The sequence below is a fragment of the Amblyomma maculatum genome, chromosome 3, assembly GCF_055883805.1.
Source record: "Amblyomma maculatum isolate TAMU_Amacu chromosome 3, ASM5588380v1, whole genome shotgun sequence".
Classification (NCBI taxonomy): domain Eukaryota; kingdom Metazoa; phylum Arthropoda; class Arachnida; order Ixodida; family Ixodidae; genus Amblyomma; species Amblyomma maculatum.
The window spans coordinates 171,188,145-171,208,624 of NC_139346.1; the positions used below are offsets into that span (position 1 = coordinate 171,188,145).

The 20,480-nt window shown below is 49.2% G+C and overlaps 2 protein-coding genes across 12 annotated transcripts in view; both read right to left on the reverse strand.

The window, feature by feature from the left end:
- LOC146196916 (syntaxin-1A-like) overlaps positions 1-2,658 on the reverse strand; it is a 31,673-nt gene extending 29,015 nt beyond the window's left edge. For 3 of the 5 annotated variants that reach the window (XM_084598632.1, XM_084598631.1, XM_084598630.1), the window contains exon 1: positions 2,470-2,657. In XM_084598632.1, the coding sequence (XP_084454758.1) occupies positions 2,470-2,502 (33 nt within the window). In that variant the 5' untranslated portion in view covers positions 2,503-2,657. Of the gene's footprint in view, positions 1-2,469 lie in introns of all 5 variants that reach the window. The other 2 variants (XM_084598629.1, XM_084598633.1) reach the window with 2 other exon arrangements.
- Positions 2,659-5,029: 2,371 nt separating this feature from the next.
- Positions 5,030-20,480, reverse strand: part of LOC146196917 (uncharacterized) — a 62,314-nt gene continuing 46,863 nt past the window's right edge. For all 7 annotated transcript variants that reach the window (XM_084598625.1, XM_084598619.1, XM_084598623.1 and 4 more), the window contains 3 exons: positions 17,610-17,800; positions 17,323-17,476; positions 5,030-9,483 (listed from right to left, as the gene is read on the reverse strand). In XM_084598625.1, the coding sequence (XP_084454751.1) occupies positions 6,050-9,483; positions 17,323-17,476; positions 17,610-17,800 (3,779 nt within the window). In that variant the 3' untranslated portion in view covers positions 5,030-6,049. The remainder of the gene's footprint in view (positions 9,484-17,322; positions 17,477-17,609; positions 17,801-20,480) is intronic.

Here is a 20,480-nt window from a genome sequence, read left to right on the forward strand (position 1 = left end):
CCATTGTTAACAAAAGTCAAGTAGAGTCCAGGACAGATTGTTAAAATTAAAATTTCTGGGCAGACCCATATTGATGTGCTTCAAGGATACTTCAGGTTTGAAATGACGTTTCACGTTTCCCTGTCCTGCTCTAGAATGCGCTTGGGTTTCCCCAATAAGGCACGAAATCAGGAAACTGCATTTTAAAATTTTAGTCTCTCCCTTAGCTGTCACCCACACCTGGCAAGAAGGCGCTACAGCATCCTGCTTACATAAGAGATCTGTGTTGGTCTATAAAAGTATGTACATAGGTACGCTCTCTCTTGACAGAAAGGCCTCAATTTTGCCATTTAGGGATGATTTAAAGTAGCAGATGGCCTATTTGCTTTAACAGGTTCGGCAATGAGAATTTGTCGACGCTTGAGAAGATATAAAATTGAGGTTTTTTTAACACTGTTGGAAACAAACAATATAACCTGACAAGATTTTTTTTTTTTGCCATCTTTTAGATTTGTTTCAGAAATTGCAGCAAAAATAGTGGAAGGAATTTCTTACATCTCATACTCCCAACCAGTCAACGCTGAAAAAAGTGCTGAAGGTTCTCTCATGATACTTTGACCAGAGTATCACATTCTCTCCTCCCTAATAAGTTCACCTTTCTTTGTAGTTGAAGAAAAATTCAACCCTGTCCAGAGCTATAAATCTTTTCTTTGTAGACGTATGGTCGCTTCTGAGAGTATGCTAATGACTAATTACTTTCTTACTAAGAAAATAGCTTAAAAATAGTGGCACAAACAAAATTTCCACATTAACCATTTAAGCAATTTCTTATGCACAAGCAGTATAGGTACAAACAAATTATCTGAGCCAAAATAACCCGTCTACTTGACTTAATAGGTCCCAAAGTGAAACCGGTAGCTTTAGAACGGTGCATATGTAAAATCGATTGTTGAGAAGAAATTCTGCTAAAAAAGAATGGGGGAAAATACCCCAGCCAACTCTTGTAACAAGAAATAAATATTGTTTGGTTTATATGGATTTGGCATTCTCCACTTGTCTTGTTAAATTTACGGAGAAAGAATTACACTTCTGTGCTCCACCATGAATGGGTTTTACATCATGTCAACAGAATGTAGGCACAAATAGTGTAGGCGGTAATTATTCTGACAGTGCACGCTTCATGGCTTAGAGTTAAATTTTGCAACAGGATGCGCATGTACACAGCAAGTAAGATGACACAAGGAATTTATATAAGTATATGCATACAGGGTGTGTGTGTGTGCATATATATATATATATATATATATATATATATATATATATATATATATATATGGTGCGCATGCTTTTAAAAATGCCGCCAACACTTCGCCAGGCAGTGATCGACGGCAGTGAATGCCATGTGCGCCTAATGCTCGTTTTCGCAGCAATTAAGTACCCCGTATACAAGAATAAAAACACCTAGTGACTCGCAGCAGGTGCTCCCCCACACAGGCATGAAACGCATTTGAGCTCCGGGGCTCCTTTTAATTACGGCTCATCGCTTTAATCTTTCAAGAATTGCTTCAGGCAGCAACAACAGAACAGGCGGGTGCAGGAAAAGATCTGCTAGCTCGTGACAGAATAATCTGAGAAAACAACCGAAAGGCAACAAATAAAAGGCCGGAGGGAGAAATCGCGCATGCATGAGCACGAGTGCGGCGTTTTCCGCGAGAAAACAAACAAGCACCGAGGTCGCGGAGCCACGGGCGCAGGAGTCCCAATATGTGAAGAAATGCGCCACCGAGACGCATAAACGGAGACGTTCGATCTGTTTTTTCTTGGAAACAGTACGCGTAGTCGGATGGGCATACGTCCGTATAAGCGCACGCGATCGGTTCAGGCGGCGTCAGAGAGGACGCGGACAACGCTGAGGCGGGGTCCAGAATAAAAGCGCAAAAGACCATAAGTGCATGCACGACGAAATATGTAAGCCAGCTGTAGTGCATGCGAGAGGTCAGGCAAAAACGAAACAGAAAAAAAAAAAAAAAAAAAAAAGCTCAAGCCAAATTTAATGGAGCGGCAGCGCGCTGCCTACGCAACGACTGCTCGAGCAGAAATCCGAAATCAGCCGTCGCGCTTGACCTAACGACTATCCAGTGGTTAGATATAAATTAGCAAGCAATTAGGCAATCAGGCAGCACGCAAGGGCCACAACCACAACACAAGCGAGAAAAGAAACCGCCAAAACCGAGATGATGGATGGAGTTTCGAGTTTCCTTTTCAAAGACCGGGTGACCCTGTCGCCGAAGAAAAGTCTGCTCAGAATCATCCTTAGCGCATCCGTTATTGTTAAAGCCGGCAATTCCGACCCGGATCGCTCTTTTGAACTCGTTCGCAAGTGTGGCTTTGTATACACATATAAAATATAGAGCGCGCAACGCGCACTACAAGCAACAAGTGCCCAAGCGAAGGGGGCGGCCAACTGTAGGTAAAGAACGAAGATTGTACCGCTTTGAGCGCCGATATTCTGTCTTTGATCATGGCTGAGAGTTCCTCTTCGCGACCTTTTTCTCTTCACACAATGGACCACCGCTTCAAACACACAAACTTTGTTAACATCACATCCTCAGCAGATGCAGGAGTTTCTGCTTCTGCTGTCGCTAGACGGCAACCATTACTTACGTCCAGGAAGTGCAGCTTTTTCAGGACGTGACGTCATAATTATTGCCCTGTGGTTGGGAAAAAAAGTGACTAGCTTCAACGTCAACATGCATTTTTCGTTTGCTTATGAAGTGTGGCATCATCTAGAAAGCGGCCAATAAAAGCTGTCTGTTATTGCCGTCATTGCCTTATGAAAAATCGCTTCGTTCCTCTTCCTCTTGAACGGAGGTGATGACAGTGACAGAGCGTTGATGATAATCGTCTTACGGTTTTGGTTCTTTAGCCAACGCTTTACGTACGGTATTGTCGTGTTATTGCTCATTTTTGTAACGATTATGAAATCCGCAGAAATGCCTCCTACCACAAATAAGCTTTAAAAAAAAAAACTGCGCTTCACTCCGTCGACCTTTATTAGGAGCACCGCATTTGCATGGTTTCGATTTCATGTACGATTTCATTTCCCGAGTCGCGATGTGCCGAGTGCTCAGTGACACAGTGAAATGTCAGTGACCTAAGACATTTGCGGGTGGGCCTCAAGCAAACTACTGTATACTGTACCATAGTGTATATATTCTTTACTTTTACGTACCCTTTTCTTTCTCCCTATCGCTCAACTCTTTGATTTCCTCTACCTTTTCCTCGCTATCCCTTTATTTCCGCCGCCCCAGTTCAGGTGCTTCAGACATCAGATACCGGGGCGGGCAAACATCTTTTCTTTCCTTTTGTATATGCAATAAATAACCACCACCACCGCCGCCGCCGCCCGGGTCGCGACGCTGAGTAGCTGAACGGCTCCGAAGAATTTCGATCGCCAGCTATCTCATCGGAGAAACTATCAGCAGCGTGGCAATTGTGCCGACGGGGCTAATTGATCAGAGATTTGAGACACTTTTGTGCGTGATCAACCCTAGAAGTTAGAAACTGTCAGTGGCGTTTTATTTAGGCGTGGAGGATACCGGTTTTGCCAGCAAAGTGACGCAAGTGCTCCGAGCAGAATGCCCGGGTCTGGCAATGCCAGCACAACGCTGATGACCCTGCTGCGGTTTCTCAGTGGTAAAAGCACTCGACCTGAACCGAAAGACGCGGAATCGATTGCTGGCAGCGGCAGACGTGTCAAATGAAAGTATCGCCGCTGTCGTATCGACAAACAGCAGGTCAAAAAATGGCATGCCCTTGCTCTGTCTGAAACTCCTGTACTGACCGCTTACCTTTAATGAAAACGATTTCGGGGGCACGTGTTATTGCCGCAATATGCACTTTCCTTCCGCCGTATGCCAATTTATATGTCCTGTATGCCCATCTGCTTGGGCCCCGTAAGGGGCCTGCAGTAAATTGTCAAAACGTCCGGTTAGCTCAGTTCCTATTCGCAGATTCCGACCGGCGAACCTGTCGACAAATATAACGGTGGCAGACAGGTTCGAGTTTTGTGATCAGCTCTTACTGAATGGAACGCGGGCGCTCAATTTATACCAATGCAGTTACATACCTCGCCTTTTTCTTTCCGCATTCACAGGATCTTCGAGATTTCGAACGCTTCTTAATTGTTCGCTACAAATAGTACCGACTCACCATTCCGATAGGTACACCACTTTGGAGAGATTGCAGGTTTTTCGGAAATTCAGCTGCGACTGATTCCAGAGGAAAATGGTTTCTGCATCCAAGCGACTCATTTCAGTGAATTGAGTCGTGGTCCTGCTAGTACCATTCTAGGTACGCTGCTGCAACTGGGATATCACCGCACAACTCCTCGGGCCATTAAAGCTGCCTGCTAAAGTACACAACGCCGACTGCTTACCAGATATCTATTACACCAAATGTCCAATTTCTCACAAATCCTGTCTTGTGCCACGGTCAGCGCAAAGCATATGGCCGGAGCATTCTCATTTTACGCTCTGGGCCACTGATCATGTGCAGTAGCTGCACCCAAAACAGGAGTATGAAAGAGATGGCAAGAAGCCTCTAATGAACAATGTACTGACATACTCTAATAGCAAGTCTCAGCACAGTAGTGATTAACATTCACTGCAATAGCCAGGAGGCTCCCCCAATATGCACAGTGGCAGGCGTTCACGTATTGTGCATGAGCCATCGAAATGGTGAGGCTTCATAGCATGCCCCCAATCTGTTGACACTACAGGTCAGTCTTTGCTCATCCAAGCTAACATACATGCAGGCTCTGCAGTGTAGCAATTTGAAATCAATGCAATCCTTCACAAGTATTATCACATGGCCATATTTCATGGTTTTTTTGAAAATTTGGGAGTGGCCACATAGGCCCAGTAAAGTGAGCAACTTGAGCAGCATTGGCATGCATCTAATCAAAAAGCTGCCCTACGTCAACACAGAACATTCAACCGGCAAGCTCCAGGGTTTAACGAAGTCCAAATGATACTTTACACACAGCATGTATGTTCCAAACCTAGCTGGAAAGTTGCGTGTTATTGGGCCTTAAACATAAAGGCATTACAATGCTTTATGCAGAAATAGCACTGAATAATAAATCAGTACAAAGTGCAAGAAACCCTGAAGGCAAACAAAATGTCCTCAGGTCTTGCCTGGGCAACCTAGAGCTTTAATTAAAAGGTGGCATTTTCAATTCCTAACCGCGTTCAATATGGTGCATATTGCGGCTAGAGTTGAACTCAAATGCATGCTGCGAGGGGCACAGCAAACAAAGATTCAACCGCACGTCTGTTGAGCAGCAATTTCGGCGAAGGTAACGGATGGCAGTTTTAATAGCGTTTTCTGTTTTGTTCCTGCAGGATCACAACTTAAAAACATTAATTGCAAAGCAGTCCTTAACAAAAATATCCTTAACTAAAAAAGCAGAACAATTTGATTTAAAATGTCCTTAACCTTGATGACAATGGAGACAATGTCCGATGCACAACCACAAGTGATTCCAGACTCACACGATGTCGCATGATAAAGGTAATTCTTTTTTTTTTCTCGAAAAAAAAAAAAATAACAGAGGTAACAAGACAATTACACTTTGTGTGCGCATCAGCACTCCAACTGTTCTCTGTGAATGAACATGTTCTTTTAAAATAACCTTATCGCGCGAGGAGACATGTCCGGAACTTATGTACAATCGTCGCCCACAGAAAAAAAAAAGGGAAACAAAGGCGGGGTGGAGAAACGATGAACCGAGAAGGAACGAGACAGTAATGTACAAGAGCGCGCACGCGCGAGCAGGAGAGAGAGAGAGAGAGAGAAGGGGGCGGTGTCTGGGTCCCAAACCCTTGGCCCGGGTCACATTCGCGTCTCACGCCCCACGGCGTTTGCCCACAGTATACAAATTCCCCTTTGTACAAGTCCCCCCCGGAGGCGAGGAGCGTCGTCGTCGTGGCGGCAACTTGAGCTGAGAGATGAGGCAGTGAGTGGTGGTGGTGGTGGTGGAGGCAAGCACACTCGTCGTGTCGTCGTGTCAGTCCTCGTCTGACAAAGGTTCGTACTGAGACGAGAGCAGCACCGAGGAAGATGAAGACGAGGGCACGGAGGTCGGCGCCGTCGGCGCTGCCGACGCCAGCGACGAGGGGCCCCCGCCGCCGGCCGCCACGCTGCTGCCCACCGGGTTACTGGGCGCCACGGCCATAGAGCGCACCGAGAGTGCCGAGAAAGGGTATGCGTACGTCGTCGGGAACGGCTGCGGCGCCGCCGCAGCCGGGTAGAAGCGGCCTTCGGCTCGGGGCGGCGACACAGGCTCCAGCTCACGCCGGCCGTCATCGCGGTGCTGGTGATGAGACGGCGGCCGCGAGGCAGGGTGTGGCGGTGGCGGCGGCGGCGGGCCGGCAGCGGCGCCCCCCGAGGGCGACACCGACCGGGGACGGAACTTGCCGCCGCGCCAGTCCGGGTGACCGGCCTCGATGGCCGATGCCGGGCGCGGGGGACCCGAGGACGGGCTCGGGTGGCCCGGGTGGCCGCCCTCGCTCAGTGGCCGCTCGGGGGGGTGGTCGGGCACGCGGGTGCCCTTGTGCGTGGGAGGCTCATCAGTGGTGCGCATCACCTCAACGATGCGGTTCTTGACGTAATCCAGTGCAGACAGGCCCACGTGTTGCTGCTGCTGCTGTTGTTGCTGCTGCTGATGCTGCTGATGCTGATGATGATGCTGTTGTTGCTGTTGCTGTTGCTGCTGCTGCTGCAGGTGCTGCTGCGATGAGGGCCGCAGGTAAGAAACATTGTCGGCCGAGGACCTCGGGGGCATACTGTGCGACGCCCACTCAGGGGGTCCCGGTGACGGCTGGCCCGGTGGCGAGATGGGCTCCACATAAGGCGGCCCACCCTGTGGATTCCGAACGAGACTGCGCTCTTCCTTCTCGGACTGCAGCGCTTTGCGCAGCTTCCAGCTGTGGTATGTCTGAGGGTGGTCTGCCTCGGGGGGCGTGCGAGCGGCAGGTACCTCAGGTGCAGGGGCGTAGCCCCCTGCAGTCATGCGGTCCGAGGCATCGGCTGGCATGCGGCCATACAGCGGGCTGGGGCCGCCGTCACTCGGATTGCAGATGTTCTTGGAGATGATGGCCGCAATGTGCTGGTTGAGAGTGATGACCTTCTCGGGCTCCATACGAGTGGGCGGTGGTGGCCCGTCTTCGATGGTGACTACTTCATCGCGCGCAGGTAGAGCCTTGAGTCGGGGTGGCAGCGAAGCACCCTTGGGCTCGCCATAGCGAGACAGAATGGTGTCCATGGCACCTGGGTTCTGCTTTGGTTCCGTGCTCTGGTTGATCTGGTGTGTGATAATGGCATCGATGAGGTTGGCTGCTGTGATGCCCTGTGGCTTGGGGCTGTCCTTTTGGAAGGACTGCGAGAAGATGCGTGACGCCTCATTGTCCAGCTCAGCCTGCTGTGTGCGGCTCAGGAACGGCTTGGGGTCCTTGGACACCTGCTGTCGCATCTCTCTTTCGAACTGCTCCCGCGTGAAGGCGTCACGAGGCAGTCGCAGCGGCGGCCGGATCTCCGCCTCAGCCGCCCCGCGACGTGCCTCAAGGAACCGCTCCTCGGCGCGCATCCGCTCGGCCTCTACAGCGCTGCCACGGAAGTCTGGTGGCGGCATGTCGCCGAACTGCCGCGGCCGCTGGTGCATCTCGAGCAGCGACTTCTCCAGGCCCTCAACGGCGGGTCGTTCACGGGGCTTCTGGTCCTCCTTGGGCACGGCCAGGCTCGGCTGAGCGGCTGCTGCATTCACCAACGTCGTGAAGGGGTCATGGCTGGAGGGAGACACCACAGCATACGGCTGGCCGCGTGGAGACTGTACCCGGCGGCCGGGGCTCTCCAGCTCGGCACGCGGGGAGCCGGCTTTGGGTGCTTGGATGACGCTCTTCGGTGTCGTGGTCCAGGGCACGCTACGGATCACGTTCTGGCGTGTCCCAACGGCCCCTGGTGCCCCCTGGTGCAGACCCAGTGGCTTGCCGGGGGGACCCCAGCCGCCAGAGGCCTCGGGAGGCGGCGGAGGCCGCTCCACTGAAGGTTGGTGTTGCAGGAACACTGGCGGTGGTGGTGGCCCACCCTGGGCCCCATAGTAGGGCACCTGGTAGATGGGGTGCAGCGCCGGGGCAGGGCTAGAGTCTCGTGCTTGAGGCGAGGCCCGCGAGTCGCCCGACGAGCCCCGGCGCATCTGCATCTGCTTGGAGGTGTTGAAGTCTATCATGATTTGGTTGCTGCTTAGCTGAGATTCGTTCGAGTACTTGGGCCGGAAACCGGGCGAGGAGTAACCGCCCGAGGAGAACGAACCCTGGAATCCACCTTGTGCGCGATAGTACTGCTCAGCTGGGTCATAGGCGCGGGCCTCGGGACCATCGGACGTCCGGGACTTCTTGGGCGTGCCATCATGTGGCACAGGCGTACCGAGGGTGATGGAACCGGTGGCCGAGGCCTCCTTGCCCTGCGGAGGCGTGAGCCGCAGCAGCCCCTCAAAGCGCGGCGGGAAGCTGCCGGCAGCCGGTTGGTTCAGCGGTGTTCCTTGGGTGATGGAGCCCGAGGGCTTCTCCTTGAACATGAGCTTGGGAGACAGTGGTGGCTTGCTGGCGGCCACCAGTGGCGGCGGAGGGGGCACGGCGCTCTTGCCGCCCTTGGCCAGGCTACGTGGCGCCAGTGACTGGGCCACCAGGTGCGGTGGTGGCCGCTCAGGGGGCCCATACGAGCGCTGAGAGAAGAGCACCTGCGGTGATGGGTCGGGTGTTCGCCGCAGGTGGTTTGAGTGTGCCGGTGGCGGTTGAGCGGCTGGCACATATGGCTGTGGCGAGTACGCCGTGGCGAAGGGCGTTGGCGGCATCTTTTCCCGTCGAAGTTCCCGGGGTGGGCTGGGCTCCCGAGAGGACTTCTTGCTCAGGTCCTGCACCTCATACTCATCATCCCGCGACACCGTGATAGGCGGTGCCACGTGAGGGAATTGGGCCACCAGGCCCTCTGCGTGAGCCAGGCTGTTAGGGGCGGCAGTAAGGTATGGCGACGACCGGGGTGCGGGCTCGGGCGTTACCGTGGAGGGTGGCGGCGGTCCCTCAGGCGGGCCCTCTTTCGTTGGAGGGCCATTGCGGCCGGGCTTCATGGAGTACTGCAGGGTCATCTCGATGGCCTGGAAGATGAGGTCCCGCATGCAGGTAGCACCACCCTCATGGCCACCCTCCTTGGCATCCGGTGGGCCGCCGACTCGGGAGCCCACGTGCCGCGTCGACCCTTCGCCTTCAGGTGCACCCTGGCCCTCATCGGCGCTGACCGTGGCACTGCTGTCATAGTCGGCAGATGCGTCGAGGCCGTTGTTCAAGTCTGGAGGTGCCTTGGAAGATGACTCTGCGTGATGCGCTGGTGCTGATGACACAGCCAACGTTGGCCGCGTAGGTATTGGCTTGTCGCACTCCCAGCCTGAAACTGAAGAGGCATTATGTAGGGATGCGCTCACACTGCCCACAGCATGTCAAAGCATAATGTGAAAGTTCTTTGCCCCTGTTTTTCCTTACGAGAACAGGTTTAAATAAAACCGCACCCATGCACCATTCTTACAATGCACAGTGACATTCATACACGCAATTCATTTCAGTCATGACACCTGCCAGCTGAGCAAAGCATTACAGAGTTTAACCAAGGAGGTTAATGGATGTTGAATGCCTAAAACCCATGTGCTGGGTTATGGAAGCACATGTTAAAGGTACACTGAATAAAAAAATTGCCGCCGAGATTTCCAGCGCAGATGGTAGCTATCGCATTGGGAGTGACCAAAACAATCCACTTTAAGGGGGGACGCGACCTTTGAAAACCGAAAAATCGCGAAACAGTCGATTTTTGGAAGATTATATATTCCGGTAGTATGTCTTATAAACTACCATTTCTGTAATTATCAATGCCCAACTCGCCGTAGAAATACTCTAAATTAATTATTTAACAAGCGGCGGCAGCCGCGGAGCAGAGAGCAAGTGCCGAAAATTCTCAAACTTCGCACGCGCGCCATTCCTCTCCCGCCGAACTGAGCGCCGCCATCTTGGTCTTGTTTTGTTTGTGAATTCTTGCGCTTTCTTCTGCCACCTTCGGCGGCGGCGACGGCGGTGCGGTCGAGGCGTGGCTTGCTTCCAATTGGGAGCCTCGTGGAGGCTTTCAAGTTTCCCGCGCTTGAATTCAAGGCTGCGATTGGGCAAAGCGCGCGCTCCGCGAGAACGCGGGGGATCGGGCGACTACTATGGCTGCTGCGGCCGCTGACGCGTCGGTCTCCGCCGGCTACCTCCCCGCGTCGTCTGCTACGGCTCTTTGCTTGCTGTCGTTGTTGGCTGTCTTCGCACTTCGTACGTTCTGTTCGCCTTTCACCATTTTTGCGATCGCCGGATTTACGATCTCTCGTCGTGCCCTCTGACCGGTTTCGTGCAACGTGTTAAACGGTGCGTGGTCGCTCACGATGCCTCGAGGTGCGACACGCATTCAGTGCAGACTTGGCTAGCTTTTTTTTTTATTTTTTCGTTTCGGCGCTTACGACGCGGAAGATAACCCGGGAAGTCGCTTGTCACGTTTGGGCCGCTCCTCGTTCCTCCGGCGAGATGCCGCAATAGATAAACCGGGAAACCGCTTGCTGAGTCTGCGCCGCCCATCATGCTAGGACGAAATGCCGCGGGGGAATCGGGAATGCAGATTGTCGCGGCTTGCAGAGCACAGGATCGACGGATCTCAGCACGTGGAAAGTGGTCCGCGGCACCAAGGCGTTCACTGTAGCCGATCGGCTAGTCGCACAGATGTTCGCTGTAGCCGAGATCGATGGAGCGCCATAGCCCTAATGTATATTTTGACGGTCGCACCGGACTTGTTCGTGATAATTGCGAGTGCTTGTCTTAAGTGAGGCCGTTATAAGTGGGCTCGACTGTACCTGAATAAATTTTTGAGGGCAAGGCAAGCCCATGTATTCAAAATATTATGTCTGGAATTTGTCATAATTAATTTGGTTAATCAACATAGGTCTAATTGATAAGAAAAAATCCAGTTCTATGCTATTTTTCAGCAAGAAAATTTAGAAAAAGGGCTTTGTCTTGCCCTGAGGAACCTATCTAGGAATCAGCATGACAAATTGCACAATGCCAGTGCCTTGCGCAAAATCTCCAGGCTGGATGTAAAGGACCTATTCGAACCAGTTTGATATGCTTCTGTAACTTGAGAACTAGCGTGCACAATTCTATGAAACTTAGTGGTTTTTCATTTGTTAATGTCATGAACCTGTCTTGAAAATATCATCATGATAACTTGAGAAACAAAAAAGTTATTGTTCTCTCAACCTTTGAGAGCCGTTTTCTCAATTAATTTTTTGCACGGTGTGGCTGCTAGGGAAAGTCATAGCTGAAGAACCGTTTATTGGACTTTCACGTTTTTTTTTGTTACATACCTAAGTAAATTTCTGAGGGCAAGACAATTTGTTTTTTTTAAATATTCCATGTGTAATTAGGGGCACTCAATTAAAATATTGTTAAGTCAGGTGTAAATTTGAACACTAAATTTGGGGCTGTACTAAAATTTTTCAGAGAGGAAATTTGGAAAAAGGGAATTGTCTTGCCCTGGGGAAACTATCCAGGAATGACCATAACAAATTTCACACTGCTAGCACATTTTGCAAATTCTCCAGGCCCGCCCCTAGGGACCTATGTAAACTATCTTGATATACTCCTCTAACTTGAGAACCGATGAGCCCAGCTCCATGAAACTTGGTAGTTCTTCAAATGTGTGTACTATGAGCATACCCTGAAAATTTCATTCGAATACCTCAAGAAATAAAAAAGTTGGGTGTTCTAGGGTCGCCTCCCCCCTTAAAAACAGAAATGAGCAGAAAGTAAGTGATTTAATGAATATTTTAAATTTAAAATAACCGCACCTAGCAGACTTCTGTGAAAGCTCTGACAAAACCGGATATCATGTCACATCTACCTGCCTCCCTCTCCACCCCTATCGCGAGCGGTCGTACCTATTCATTTTTTCTTTCGTGGCGCTCACAAAGCACATAGACAAATGCATTTTTTTTTTTTTTTGCTGCTCATATTCCTGCGCACAATTCATCGTTCCCTCTCAGCGCGTAAACAATTGTTCGCAATACACGCCCTCTGTACGCATCCCCCTCGACCTCCCTCGTATGCAGCATTCCACACTTCGCAGCATTGTGCACGGAGCGACGCGGAAGAACTGACACTGCGAGTAGCCGGTCAACCACATTCAGGTGTGGGGGCGGCGGCGGCGGGATTGGGGGTCATGACCTTGCTGAGGGTAGATGTAACGTCACACCCGCCGGCTCAGTCGGGAGTGCGCCGCCTCTAACCCGGCGGCCGCTCAGAAAACATCAAGAATACAGCCACCCGCTCAAACCTAACCCGACTTATGTGTCTGTACTAGTGTAATCGTGTCCTAAGAGTGCAATTGTGGTGCTTTCTCAATATTCTTGGATATTTGTTCAGTATACCAGTAAAAAGGGTTGAAATTAGAATCAAGCCCTCCATTACGTAGCCTCTTTTCTCTTGTCCTTCTCTCACTCCCTGCACCATCCATTAATTCATGGCACAGCTTACTACTGCCTTCTCCTTCCCTAATTGAACACAGACTTTTTTGCCGCTTGTCAAGAACCATGTTGGCTGCCTACTACGTACTAGTAGGTTGAATGGTAAAAAATTACAAGCGTTCAACGCTGCTGAACCAAATATTGAGCGAAAGCATTAGCTGCGGGTGACCGAGCGATCTTCTCTTTTTCTTTCTTTTTAAGTGCACATATAAAGCCCCGCTAACCAAGCCGTATGAACGTGCCTTAGTGGCCTATAGGTGTAACGTGAATGGCAGGGTCCTAGCAGGCTGATTCTGACATAACCGTCCCATGTGAAACGAAAGACCCAAGTTGGCAGCTCCTGCCAGCCCACGTGGGGTGCGACGTCACAGCGTCACGTGGGTAAGACGTGGCTACCGGCCGCGCTATGCTGAAGGCTCGAAACCTAGAGTAGTATTGCTTTCACAATAAAAGGGAATGCTTGCTTTAGTCAAAGGGAGTTTCCACATTAGATTACACATCCCCGATAATGATTCGTTTTCACGCGTTCCATACACGTCTATATATTCAATTCCCAAGAAAAGACTCAAAATGCAATGATTATAAGTAACAACACTTGCACAGGCATGCATAAGTTGCACCGACTAAAGCCTGAACTTAATATTGGCACATCTACATTACAGCACCAAAGGGTCATAATTTAACTGATTATAAGTCTGTTTTTCCCTTTAAAAAGTTAAGTGACAAAGTAAGGTGGTTGGCTTATAATCGCAGCCGACCTATGCAATGCAGCCATAAAGTTATCCATATGCAGAGTCGAGTAGTTGTAATCGAACTGCAAGTAGTATCATGCCCTGCACATGCATAGTTATACATGTCAGACAGTGCAAAAGAGGGGCTGCATAAAAAAAAAAAAAGAGAAAAAAACAGTTAATGCTGAGATGCATACCAAACTTTTGTTTTCATACAGCAAACACTTTACTGGCAAACCGTGTGCAAGCCACAATAAAGCTAGCAACACCTCGAAGGGAACTACACCATGTGACCAGTCACATGTGCCTAGAAGCGTTTTCGCACTTTTGAATGCTTTTGTCATCACTTTCTGTATTTTGATTCAACTAGATAATAGTAACTAGTGGTACAATGTGGCTTATGTCACTATCCTACGATTGCTAGGATGCTGCTGCAACAATACAGAGCAGTACTCAAGCAGCAAGTCATCCCTTACACTGAGCTCTAAGAAAATGTCGGGGAAGAGGTTTGATGTGTCGGAAAGCGTGCGAGAAGATCGACAAAACAAAGAGGCTAGATCTTTACGTGCACTGCCGCACGCCTTCCTTTTGTTGACAGTATCCTACCTGCCAACCTTGCGGGATCAAAAATCGGGAGACCCTTTACCAGCAGCAGATGTTGGAGGATTATTATCTTGCGCAACGGATGAAATTCAGTGGCAGTTTCAGTTTAAAATCATCTCTGCCACTGCGTGAAACGCTGACGTCGCATCCACATGTGCAAAATGTTAGTTTTTTCTCGACATCACGAAGCATGGAAATTCGAGAGTATGAGATTGTGAAAGCCTCTGCATGTACCTCTTCTTGAGCTTTAGCAGCACCACAACCTAAAACAACTAGAGTTCCAAATTTCCACCAACAACAGCAAAGACTTTGGCTTAATTTGGCTATGATCGGCTGCTTAGCCAGCGTTGCCGATGGTGCTGGTGCAGCCGTTGAGATGCGGATGCTAGCACAAATAATGCGCATGCAGATTCTGCGGTGCCAGTTTTGAACAAATCTGTTTCGTGCGGGCACAGACAACTTGTCGGGGGTGGTCGGGAAAATCATTAAAACATGGGGGGTCTCCCGGGCGAAGCAAAAGGGTTGGCAAGTGCAATACCTCCTGTTGAGGAAGCAATACGAGAATCTGTTTGCAATGCACGAAACAAGAGAGAGTGTTTGCTATGACAATACTGAAGTGAAGGCTTGCACTGTCACAGCGATGTGCATCCCATGCACACACAGTTTAAGGGGCGGAATGACAAAGGCCATAAAACTAGGCTTTTTAGTCATAGATATACGGCTACAACCTCGTGAAACATTGGATACGGTTTGGACACTGACACGAAGACGCGGTCAATGGTCAAAAAATCAATTTTAAGAAAAACCCATTTTCCAAAGGTTTAACCTTTAGAGCACCTGCACTCAAATTATTAACGATGAATTTGGTCAGGAAATGCGATAAATTCGGTTCTCAAAACATCACGGCAGCCGTGAAATGCAGCCCCGCGAAGAGAAAATTTGTTCGAAATTCCCGCGCGCGCCACGGGCGTTCCAGCTGGTCGATCGCCGCCATCTTGGGCTTGGTTTGAAGCTGTTTTCTCAAAATGGCGTTTTCCGAAGGCTGTTTATGGTCTCTGATTGGCTGTCACGTGGCACGCCGTTCCGCGTCTCCCATTGGCTGGCGTGACCAGTGCGTCATTTTTTTCTTCTTTGTTTTGGTTTGGTTTGTGGGGTTTAACGTCCCAAAGCGACTCAGGCTATGAGAGACGACGTAGTGGAGGGTTCACCGCCGTGGCTGCCTCTTCGTGTGCGTCTGTGTTTGCGCTTGCGTTTCTCAACGCACCGTTTTGGGCAGAGTTGTTTTTTTTTTTTTTTGTTTTTTTTTTTTTTGCCCCCTTGCGATCGAGATGCCGGAAAACAGTAGACTGTAACCGTGCACACAATGAGCCTTTGGAAGCCATAATAAACAGGCGTGGAACAAAAGCCAGAAAGTGCTGACCGCAAACGTGCCGTCGGGATGACGACACCACGAGTTTAAATTACAGTGCGAACTTCATCCCAGGTAACGATACACATTGTGTTGATGCCGCCGCCGCCGGAGCCGTCACACTGTGTTGAGCGGTTGGCGCAAAGTCCGTTCTATCGGGAAAGTCGGCGACCCAACGCGAGGTTCACCACGGCCTCAGTGCGGAATGCGATGCCAGTACCGAGTTTGAGATTGTGGACATGAAAGCGTTAACAACTTTATTGCGCACACGAAGCGAGGAACCTGCAGCGAAATCGCGAAGATGCGAGCGGTCAACCGCACGAGCGTCACAACAGAGCTTTTCAGGGCCACCCAACTGTTGGCCACGGACCTCCTTGGCACCGGACCGCTAGTTCCCTCAAGAAACCGTTTGTAGGGCTCAAAATACTGTCCTTAGAGAACCCATAACTTCGTGTTTCCTTCTTTTTCTTTTTTACAATTTCGACATTAATTTTCTTCTTTCGTCACGTACAAACCTTCAAACTTTTTAGGAAACGTTTCCTTGGGTAGAATAAGACACTTTTTGTTTTGTTTTGCAGGGGGACAGATAGGAAACACAAATAAAATCATTTTCTGCAATCAGAGTCAAAACTTCAAATGCGATTTTCTCAACTTCATATTTTTTGCCAACATGACTAGCTTTACGAAACTTTTCATTGTGTTCTTGTGGTAAAATTTTAATAAGTCTTACACCGTTGCATTCAGGAAGAATTGAACTGTGGAGCTATGCTATTTTTATGTTGCTAGGCTGAACATACCAAACTGGGGGGGGGGGGGTAATGTCAGCTAATTATATTTAAAAATTATGGGGCATCGGCATAATTGAACATTTTTATATGGTAACGCACCTCAGTGACAATATTGTTACATATATGCCAATACACATATACATATACATGTTACATATATGCAAATAGCATAGCTCTACATGGCAGGCCTTTGGCTACAGCTACATTTTAATCAGAGCCAAATAATATTGATGGAAAGTGTTTTAATCACTCGTAAGAAATTACCTAATTAGGTATCAATTATGCTTCCATAGTATAAACAGCAGGAAGAAATACATATACACACCGAATTTCCATTGCGATATCTCTAATAATAAAAATTGTTTTAAGACCAGTGTCCCAGATTGACTTTAGCTATGAGAAATGCTGTAGTGAAGGGCTCTCAATAATTTAAACACCTAGGGTTTTTTAATGTGCACAGATTTTTCACACTACACGGCACCACTTTTGCCTCCATGAAAACTCTGCTGCAGCGGCCAAGATCGACGAGTTTTTGTCCACGGGTTCAAAATATGCAATCACAGCTAAGCCGCTGCTCTTGATCAAAAGTTATAGCACATGACTTGGATGTAATTAAACAATTCCTTACACACGGTATAAACGTGTGTAAGAGCCGCACCCCCTATTTCCCGAAGCAAGTATTTTTTAAGATATCCGTGTAAGGGCCGGACCCAAACTTTCCACAACCTACGCGAGAAAGCCTTCAAAATGCACACGCACAGGGGCTTCCAGACGCCATCCACGGATAGTCGCGGTCATCACTTATATTTTCCCTCTGCCGCGAGCTTCCGCAATCCATATCAGTATCGGCACCACCAGCCCCAGCCACCCAGGCTTTGTTTTGCAACTGTCAAAGGCATGTGAGTAGTGGTAGCATGGTTGACGTGGTCGTAAGCCTTAGATATGGCTCTTGTGTGCTCTCTGCTTTATCTTTCGTGAATTGCCGTCTAGCGCTGCCATTCTAAGCACGATAGGCAAGCATACTGGTAGTTAAAGGGCCGGCTTTAAACTGCTGCACCACAAAACTGGTCATCATAACTGTACTCACTGCAGCGGCCCACCAAACATCATCCGATTCCTCCGCAACCAAAAAGGCACATACAAAGTGAAGGTGAAGAGCCTCACCATCATCCATCTGCTTGGCTGAAGGGCTGCACGCACTGGCAGTGTCACTGCTGCAGCGGTCCACACAATTGTCCTCCTCACAGCTCGTTGTCGTTTCACCACTGTCTTCATCATCCGTGACCTGCCGTTTTCCATCCTCCTTGGTGGCCTGAGTCTGAAAAAACGAGGAGAGAAAAATTTGTATTAAAAAAAAAAAAGGTTTTTGCATTCCAACCAGAGTGAGAGTGCACCGACTGTTGCACCATTAATGCTAACACAAGAGGGAGCATCTAAGCAGTCCCACTCACTTCACGGAAGGTCCGCACGATCTCGTCAAGCCCCAGCTTGCGCTTGTAGTTAAAGTAGAAGTTGCGACACTGCTCCTTGGACTTGCTCTGCACAACAGAGGCCACGGCCGTCCAGTCCGTGCCATACTCCCGGAGCCCATGCTTGGCCTGCTCCATCTCTTCCTCGGTCCATCGGGAGCTGTCTCCGACATCTGCACAACATACACATGCCACTTAACAGCGGTTGCCTTCTTTTTGGTTGCAAACATCTGAGGGAATCGATTGCAAACATCCGACAGCACTGCCAATGGACTGCGGCGATCCCCCCCCAAAAACATTACGGGAGAATGGGACACACTTAAGCTCCGCCTTTAAGGGTATATGACATGATAGCGTAGGTTACCAGCCCACACATAAAGCCCCACTTTAACCAAGCCATATAAATGTGCTTGCATGGCCTAGAAGAATTGCCAGTTCCAAACTAACGCCGCTCGTTTTACTTGAGAAGCTAGACAGCAGGAACTATTTTCCCTCGCCAAGATTACCTTTACAAGGTCCAATTCCCAACATGTAACTCGGCTCTTTATGCACAGTTAGGTTTGGTTTATGGGGTTTAACATCCCAAAGCAACCGGGCCCAAGGGACATGCCGTAGTGGACGGCTCCGGAAATTTCGACCACCTGGGGATCTTTAACGTGCACAGACATCGATTTATGCATAGTTATTTAGTTATTTGGGCGCCAAGATTACCTCGGAAGGAGACTGCAGCCATGAAATTAGGAGACGCCTGCTTCTGGGAAAGAGAGCAATGGTTAGCCTTGACCGAGTAGTAAAGAGCAGAGACATAAGTCTGCCAACCAAGATCCGTATAACCCGTGCTATGGTCTTTCCAGTTGTGATGTATGGATGCGAGAGTTGGACTGTGAAAAAGGCTGACCGCCGTAGAATTGACGCGTTTGAATTGTGGTGCTGGCGAAGACTCTTAAGAGTTCCTTGGACTGCCAGAAGATCAAATCAGTCGATATTGTCGACCATAAACCCTGACTGCTCATTGGAGGGTCAAATTCTAAAGTTAAAGCTCAGCTACTTTGGTCATCTGATGAGAAGAGAGGAGTCGCTGGAGAAAGATTTGATGTTAGGAAAGGTTGAGGGTCGCCGGAGAAGGGGTAGGCAGCGAACGCGATGGTTAGATGGCATTCTCGAGGCATTGCAGATGAAGCTATGTGATGTTAAGAAGATAGTGAGAGACCGGAAAGCGTGGCGTGACATGGTCCATAGGGTCACGAAGAGTCGGACACGACTGAACGCCTGAACTGAACTGATTTAAACCTGAAACCATACCTGACAAATATTGTGCTATCCGATATTGCTATGTTCACAATGGTAAAATTCATTTAATGCTGCACACTCGTGTCAGAATTCCACGTCTCTGTGTACCATTTGATGCACTTTTCTTGGGTGAGGTGCTTTTTTTTTGTGGCGTGTACTATTTCTACTGCATTTGATATCCTCACGAACCGTTATTAACCTACATTTCTTCAGTATTCTACCCCTCCTCCTCCTATGTAATCTATGTAATAACCTCTTTTGGGGGGCTTTTATGAGTATTGGAGTAAAATAAACTTGCTAAGTTCAACAATGCATATACAAATCACCCAAACAAGCACAGCTATGGCAGAAGGGTGCAATGCAGCAGTTAAGCAAGGAAGTTCCAACCATTTTGTCACACCACTAAGTGGAATTTTGGGAAGTGTTTCGCTGGTCTTTCGACCTAAGTTTGAGAGTCAGTAAGACCAAACATTAAAAAGACGAAGATCATGGCGTCTTGCCCTATCAAGTCCTGGAGCATCAATGGACAAGAAGTGGAAGCTGTGACAGATTTTCTGTTCTTGGGAGCCAAGATTACCTCGGAAGGAGACTGCAGCCATGAAATTAGGAGACGCCTGCTTCTAGGAAAGAGAGCAATGGTTAGCCTTGACCGCCTAGTAAAGAGCAGAGACATTAGTCTGCCAACCAAGATCCGTATAACCCGTGCTATGGTCTTTCCAGTTGTGATGTATGGATGCGAGAGTTGGACTGTGAAAAAGGCTGACCGCCGAAGAATTGACGCGTTTGAATTGTGGTGCTGGCGAAGACTCTTAAGAGTTCCTTGGACTGCCAGAAGATCAAATCAGTCGATATTGTCGACCATAAACCCTGACTGCTCATTGGAGGGTCAAATTCTAAAGTTAAGGGGGGACACGGGTCTTTGGGACCAAAAAATGACCAAAAAACCGATTTTCTGAAAATGGCATTTTTGGAATCTGTGGCTATTAATCTACAAGTTCACCAATTTTCTTCTTCCAGAAGTCAGTATTTTCAGCATAATAACGAATTGAAATCATCGCGCGGGCTGAATTTGCGCAGCAGCAGACGATAAAACGGCACATTTTTCGTTGCGCGCAACTGCCGTTCCGCCGGACCGATCTCGGCCATGTTAGGCTCGTTTGAAAGAGCGCTTTCTGGGTTTCAATTTCCCGCCGCTAGCGCTTGTCTGCCCTCAATGGCCACTGAGAAAAATAACCACAAAGAAAAACGAAAACGCGGCATCTGATTCGCTGCTGAGCGCACGTGACTGCAACTGAGCCATCCGATTGGCTGATTCTATCGCACGTCGTCTGCTTGCGGCGGGCCAGCAGCCGTTGAAAGCGTCCGAGACGCCATTTTGTTCTGAGTCGAGACCGAGGCGAGACGATGCCCCTCAGTAAATTCCGCTCGCGCCACAAATTCGGCAAAAAGAAGAAGAGTGCGCGCGGCGACAACTTTCGGAACCGTCCTGCGGCACCCGAAAGCTCCGAGGATGTGCAGGAGCCAGCGGCAAGTCAAGAAGTCCCCGCGGCCGAAATAGGCCTA